A 6,433-nucleotide genomic window follows, 5' to 3' on the forward strand; every position below is an offset into this window, starting at 1 on the left:
ACAACATGCTTTAGGTACCATCAGCTTCATGAAATCAAAGCTGTCCTTCACTTTAAACTAAATTGCACTGCTTTAGTTGTTGTTAGGGCAAGGCAGGAACATAAACTTCAAAATTTCTGCAACACAACTAGTCAAAAATTCCTTCTACTTTTACCTCCTGTAGCTTTATCGCAATTCGGAATTTCAAATTATGATGGTCAAAACAGGTGCTTTCAATTATCTACACTCCGTTGGACTTTTATGCACCAAAGGACAGCTTAGAGTAGTAAAACCAAAAAATCAGATAGCCAGAACTTACCAACTTGTTGTCCTCTGCATCCAGTGGATCTGAAACCACCAACTTTTATCGTTGAACATGGTATCTGTTGTTTCCTTGAGATACCTATGACACTAAATTGCAAACAGCTCATAATAGTTTTACTATTAATTTCATCCAAAAGCTCCCAATTTTTTTACATGTTCTGGTTCATGAATACTACTTATTAAATTTTTAACGAATCAAACTTTTTATCTCCATTTAAATGTTAATTTTTTCTACTATAAATACCTGAATTTGATCATTACGTGCTTCAAATGTGAATTAATAAAGAGGAAATGTCTCACTCTAAAAGCGTCTTTTAGGATTTCGATTAATGCCATAGGGTTTTAGTGGTTTTATTTAAAAAAAACTTGAGTGACATTTTCATCTGATGTAAAGATCGTAAGATACTCCCAAATGTTTTACAGGTATTTTTAAACGCAACAACAAGTTTTGTCTAACAATTTCCCAAAGTAACTGTATTTATTTAATGTAATATAAATCTGGTATGAACAGCAAGATCCAAAGTTGTCTTGACGCAGTTGACTTCATAGATAAATGCCCTACAGACAGGCTTCTACTTCATTTTTGGCATAGAAAAATTTTCCAACCAAGTAAGTGTAAAGTTGAATTAATTTTGTGCAGGTTCACTCATATCTTCGGTAGCCATGAAATTACCCAAATCTGGCATAAAATAGGAGACGATTTCGATAGATACAGTGCTATAAAATATGGTTGATTGGTTTTATCTTTAAAGCAAGAGACGCTTATTAAATACAAACCTTGTGACGGATATAACTTGCCCTGGGCACGCTTAACCGCGACACCCCTCTAATCACCACTGCTCAGTGAAGTCACTGTTTTCATTACAAGCACACGAAGGATAAGGCGGAAGAGTAAGGCAATGAGCTTATTGTAGTGTTTTCTACACAGCTAAAATCTACATCAGTTTCTTTGTGCATCAAATTACCAGCACCACTGGTTTTCTTCTTAACAATATGCTTTGCTTTCAGCATGGTGCCTAGTCCATGCAAATTCAAGCTCAAGAAGAGCTTTAAAGTACTATCCAAAGTAAGAGATTTGCCACCACGGAAGAAATTAACGGAAAGCTTATTCTACACATGGTAGAGCTGACTCGTAGTTAAATGTGCCTTAACTCATTACAGCTTTTTGCAGGGGCTGCGTTTGGACTTGTGGTCAGATACCTTTCCAGCATTCTTAACCTGGTTATTTTTACTCTCGTTTGTAGACAAATCCCCAAAATCTGCTTCTATTCAAAAGTTATCCGCCGAAAAATGAGCACCTCTCTTTGTTATCCATTCGGAACATTGTATGTTGATTTCAATACGATTTATCACTCTACCAGAAGGTATATCAAAATAAAGCATAAACTTGTGCTATGTACAGAGTTTTCGAGTACGGAATAGCTAAAAAGAGCGGCTTATGTTTAAAAGAAAATCTTGCATACCTCTATAAGTGATGCCGTAATATTTTGCGTAACTGTTCCATCAGTAAAACTCAACCCTATCACTTTATGTTTGTCTGCATGATTGAATGGGTATATCACATTTAGGATTAGTTTTGCCCTACCTTATACACCGTTTTACCAGGATTGTAGGTACCATATTTTAATTGTAGTTTTATATTCCTTTGGCAATTTAACAGAGCAAATGGCTTTCATCCCGTAACTGCCACTTAATTGCGTATTTAAATTATCATTATAGTGTTACAGTAGGGGAAACTAGCCTTGGACTTTTGGCTAAGTTGAAGAAAAAAATCCTCCAAAATCAGTTATAGAGTTAAATTCTCCAACTTTATTAACCTATGTTTGTTTGCAATGGAATGAAACAGTCTGGGCTCTGTAGGAGGCAACGCCTTAAAATCAGGTTGAAGGAACCAGTAAATACCTCGTCTTTAAAGGAGTGATCAACAAACTGGAAAAATTAATGATGGGTCTATTAAGGGTGGCAAGGATTGAAGAGGTGGCTCCTAATGATTTTGGGATTGTAAGTGCCTAGCAGCAATAGGTGCACAATAAGGGTTTTAATTGCATAATTCACATAAAATATAATGAGGCTCAAATGTTTTTGGTTGTTTTTGAAAAGTTTTGGACGCACTTTTAGGAATGGAACATAAGGTTTTTGTGAGATTACTGGTGGTGCTTGTAAAATGCCTAAAACTGGAAGGGTAAAAATGACTCCTTGATCCTTGTTACTTTTGCAATTTTTTGAAGCAAACAAGTCTTAAAAGAAAAATTAGTGAATTTTTAAGAACTTTGTTCCTGTAGTATCGACGTGTAAATACAATTCTCAAGTTAGAATCAGCAATACTTCACAAGTGAAAGGGAACATTCCACGTATCATAAATAAAAATTCAACATTTAAATTATTTTTAAAGTCAAAGTTCTGATATTTTGACTGCGTTTTACTAGCATAGTCTTGTTTGATAGGATTTACAAGCTTAATTACAAAATTTTTTTATTGCAACAGTAAGTGGTTGGATTTTCTGGAGCATTTCTGGCATTTGATCCACATGGTTAATAGGCTGTATCTCTTATTCATAATTCTACCTATAAAACTACAGCTGCACATTTATATGCTCAAAACCGTGTAAGAAACTGCTTTTTATCTTTATACAAACCATTTACGACCCCAAAGTCAGTTGTTTTGTGGGTGTTATGAGCTATCTCAAAATCGCCAAAAGTCATCATTAAAAATGGCATAAAACGATGTCACGGTGTTTAAATGAGTCTTGTTATGTATCAAATTGCGAAACGTGTTTCTGTTGTTAGAGACTTTCATTCTCCGTAATAGTGGGGTGCAGTGTTGCTGCTCAGGCTAGATCCGTCAGCAAACTTCACACTTTTAATCGCCCTGCAATAAAACCTCTTTAATGAGTTCTGCTGCGTGAAAGCAGTTTCAGCGTTTAACTTAAGTGTGGCTTTTTCTCAGTGGCATGAGTAAAATTATCTTACAGACATCAGAGAACAACCATTTGCTTCAGACTGGAGAAGTACGTGCCAATTTTACAATCCAGGGCACCGTAAGCAAAGAAAGTAATAACAGTTATTTGATCAGGTCATTTTTGCCGAGTTATCGTGAATCATTAATGTTATCCTTAACCCATTAATCTAAACTTTGTATGCGCAATCAAGTTTTAACAAAACATTTGCAAGATTCTAATGTCTTCTAATTAAAATATTTAAAAACACTATTCCTTTTGTAATTACGGGCATTGTTGTAAATCCAAACTTCAAGATTCGAGTCAAGACTGGGAGCCACAAAATGGCTTTATGCTAATCTCGGCAAATTGTGACTTGTGTTCAATGCTTTCAAATCACCGGCAGTAACTCTAAAGTTAACAGTCTTTGCCCACTTTTCTTAACAATGCCAGGCGGTGCTTTTTTAACACAGGACTCTTTGCCACATTCACTATGAGGCCAATAAGCTGTGCACTTGACCCACTAACTCCTTATTACCTGTGGATAATAAAGGGTTTATCAAGAAAGCTTTGGAATGATTTTACAGTACTCAGGCAATCTAAGGAATTTGGATATTTTGACAGAGACTTTTTGGTTTGGATCGGCTATTCTGACTCAATTTAAGTTATAATTTTGATTAATTGCTCACCTTGGGTTGAGTTGCCTCTATACAAGATCAAAATGCTATTTTTAATTATTTAAGAAGCTTATCTCGGTACACTGTATGCGCATTTCAAAAATTTTAACAAAAGTGACTGCATCAAAATAGTAAGAAGCCGGGAAAAGGAACTTTAACTTCTCTTTAACTTCAGCTTATAAATGATAAATGATTCTTGCACTTTTATTCATAGTTGTCTGCTATCTAACCATCTACCTCTGTATATTGCATCCATATATCTGCCTAGTTATCTCGTAACCTGCCCATCCACCTACTATTACATCATTTAACTATCTTTGCATTTACCTATCCTCCACATATTTCTCCATCTATCCACCTATCTAATAGGCTGCACATTTATCTAGTTTTTTGGCCGATGGCTATCTTACCATCTATCATAGGTCCCTCTACTCACCAATAAATTTCATCATCTCTTTGTCGCGACTGAGATGTTAAAATTAAAGAATGGATGACTCTACTCTTCAAATCATCGGATTGATGAATTTTTCCATTTAAATGGACACGACTTGTAACTTCGCCCCAGAAAAAGGCCAATTGTTTGCGCCATCATTTTGCACGCACTTACCTGCCTTAAAGATATTTAAAGGTTAAAACATTATGACTTAGTTCTCTAGCTAGCAGTGAAGCCGATTTCGTCGGCATTTAGAATGAATTAGGCAGTCTTGCCATTTTCAGTGGGTTTTTTTAAAAAGAATAGGTACTAATTTCTAGTGCAAATCTAATTAGAGCCTGCTATTATGCCTGTGTTGGAATAAAGTACAGATTTGAACTGGTGACTAAGTTGATTTGATTATGTGTATCTTTTTATGACTGAGACATCCCCTCTGCCGCATCAAAAAGAGCTCCCTTAGGTCTTTTTTAAGTCAAGCCTCATTCATTTCCGAAAAACTGTCAACGCAATATGCCTCACGAAATATGCGAAAGTTATTTTAGCCGAAAGTGCTTTGATGCTTAGAGAAGACGGGCAGGATGTAAACATCATCTTATTTTGAATTTGCGCTGCACAAAAAATAATTGCCGCCTTCCATCGCAATTGTGATTTTATGCCAGCGTTTGTCTTCACTGCCCAAAATAAACGATGTGAAAGCAATATAACGCCTTCGCCAAATTGTTTTGCAACTTTTGGTTCAATTTCCATGTATAAACCCGATAACCGCTTTTCAAATGTTGACAATAATGACTTACTCTGTTAAATTACAGAAAATTTTACAAAACCTAATGACCGCTGTGTCCAAGCAATGAATATTTCCATAACAGTATTGTTGTTTCAGAACGCAGTGATTGATTTTATTGGAGCAACGCAATTGTAGTGATTCGTTAATTGTATGATTAGCATCTCTTTTGAGTGAGTTTATTCGAGCAAAATCAGTTTCACTCAGAAACACAATCTTTTTCAAAAGCTTTTATGATAAGCATGTATAATACTACACAAATAAGATCTTTAAGGTAGCAAGTGACGAGAAAGCTAGCGATATTTTAAATGTAACAATTGTACTGTAAATTAGTGTAAATTAGTGCGAAGCAATTTCGGATTTATGACATCAAACAGGCAAAATAACCGATTTATTAAAACAACGGCTGATAATGGTATGGCGATGCCGTCTTTTTGCTTCATACAAAAACAAGAAAACGGACCAAATAAATTCTTTATATAAATTTTCTTTTTTAGTTAATATGGCCTTTTTCCATTTATGAGGGCTATTGGCCTTAATTGTCCGCAAAATCCCAAACGAAAATTTTACCAAACAAACTATTGACTAGTTTCTCTTTCTTAAGCGTCGTCCTCGGCGCTCTCGTCAACCGACCCTCACTCGTCGGCCTTCACAAAGCAATCGGTGCCAGTCATCCAATTGGCTGGCTCCACCCTGTAATCCTCCTAGATTTGGAGTTTTATCTTGTTCAAAACTCTTTTGTAGGAGGGAAAAATGTGCTAGCCACCTCGTATGTTCTACAAAAGAATTGGTTAAAGTTGCTGAAGCTACTAAATTAAAACCAGGTATTTTACTGAAATACTTCCATAAGTTATCGATGGTCTTTTAGGACTTCTGGTAACATAGTGTCCATTTTAGGCTACTAAATTATGGACTCCAATGTATATCAATAGGGAAAGTACTACACTGGAGGCATTCGATTTTGCTTAGTGGCAGTTTACTTTAAAAACTTGCCTTAAACAGATTAAAATTATGACTTTACTGGAAGAGAACGTTATTAACTATTTCTCCAAGCAACAGATCACAAATTTTAAGGCCTGCATGACATTTTATTCCTACGATACATGCAACTTGCCACCATAAATGTGCAAGGGTTATTAGGAGCCTATTTATGAAGTAGTTGTTCCTAAGAAGACGCATAAAATTAGAAATGCTGTGATATCAAGTAATGCATGCTTAATTGTAAGCATCCAATAAATAAAAATTTGGTTTTAATTTTGTACGTTTTAGCACCAGTGCTATAGGAAACAAGCATTTTATTACTG

At 35.5% G+C, this 6,433-nt stretch overlaps 1 protein-coding gene across 1 annotated transcript in view; it reads right to left on the reverse strand. All coding sequences in view use genetic code 11, as the record gives it.

The window, feature by feature from the left end:
• Window positions 1–2,341: 2,341 nt before the first annotated feature.
• EGR_01995 (hypothetical protein) overlaps window positions 2,342–6,433 on the reverse strand; it is a gene marked incomplete at both ends in the record, with an annotated part of 5,819 nt that continues 1,727 nt past the window's right edge. Inside the window, 6 exons of the mRNA XM_024491244.1 lie at window positions 2,342–2,471; window positions 2,514–2,606; window positions 2,648–2,757; window positions 4,868–5,143; window positions 5,181–5,357; window positions 6,110–6,149. Of these exons, the coding sequence (XP_024354387.1) occupies window positions 2,342–2,471; window positions 2,514–2,606; window positions 2,648–2,757; window positions 4,868–5,143; window positions 5,181–5,357; window positions 6,110–6,149 (826 nt within the window). The remainder of the gene's footprint in view (window positions 2,472–2,513; window positions 2,607–2,647; window positions 2,758–4,867; window positions 5,144–5,180; window positions 5,358–6,109; window positions 6,150–6,433) is intronic.

This window comes from Echinococcus granulosus (genome assembly GCF_000524195.1).
Source record: "Echinococcus granulosus chromosome Unknown EG_S00008, whole genome shotgun sequence".
In the NCBI taxonomy this organism is placed as follows: Eukaryota; Metazoa; Platyhelminthes; class Cestoda; order Cyclophyllidea; family Taeniidae; genus Echinococcus; species Echinococcus granulosus.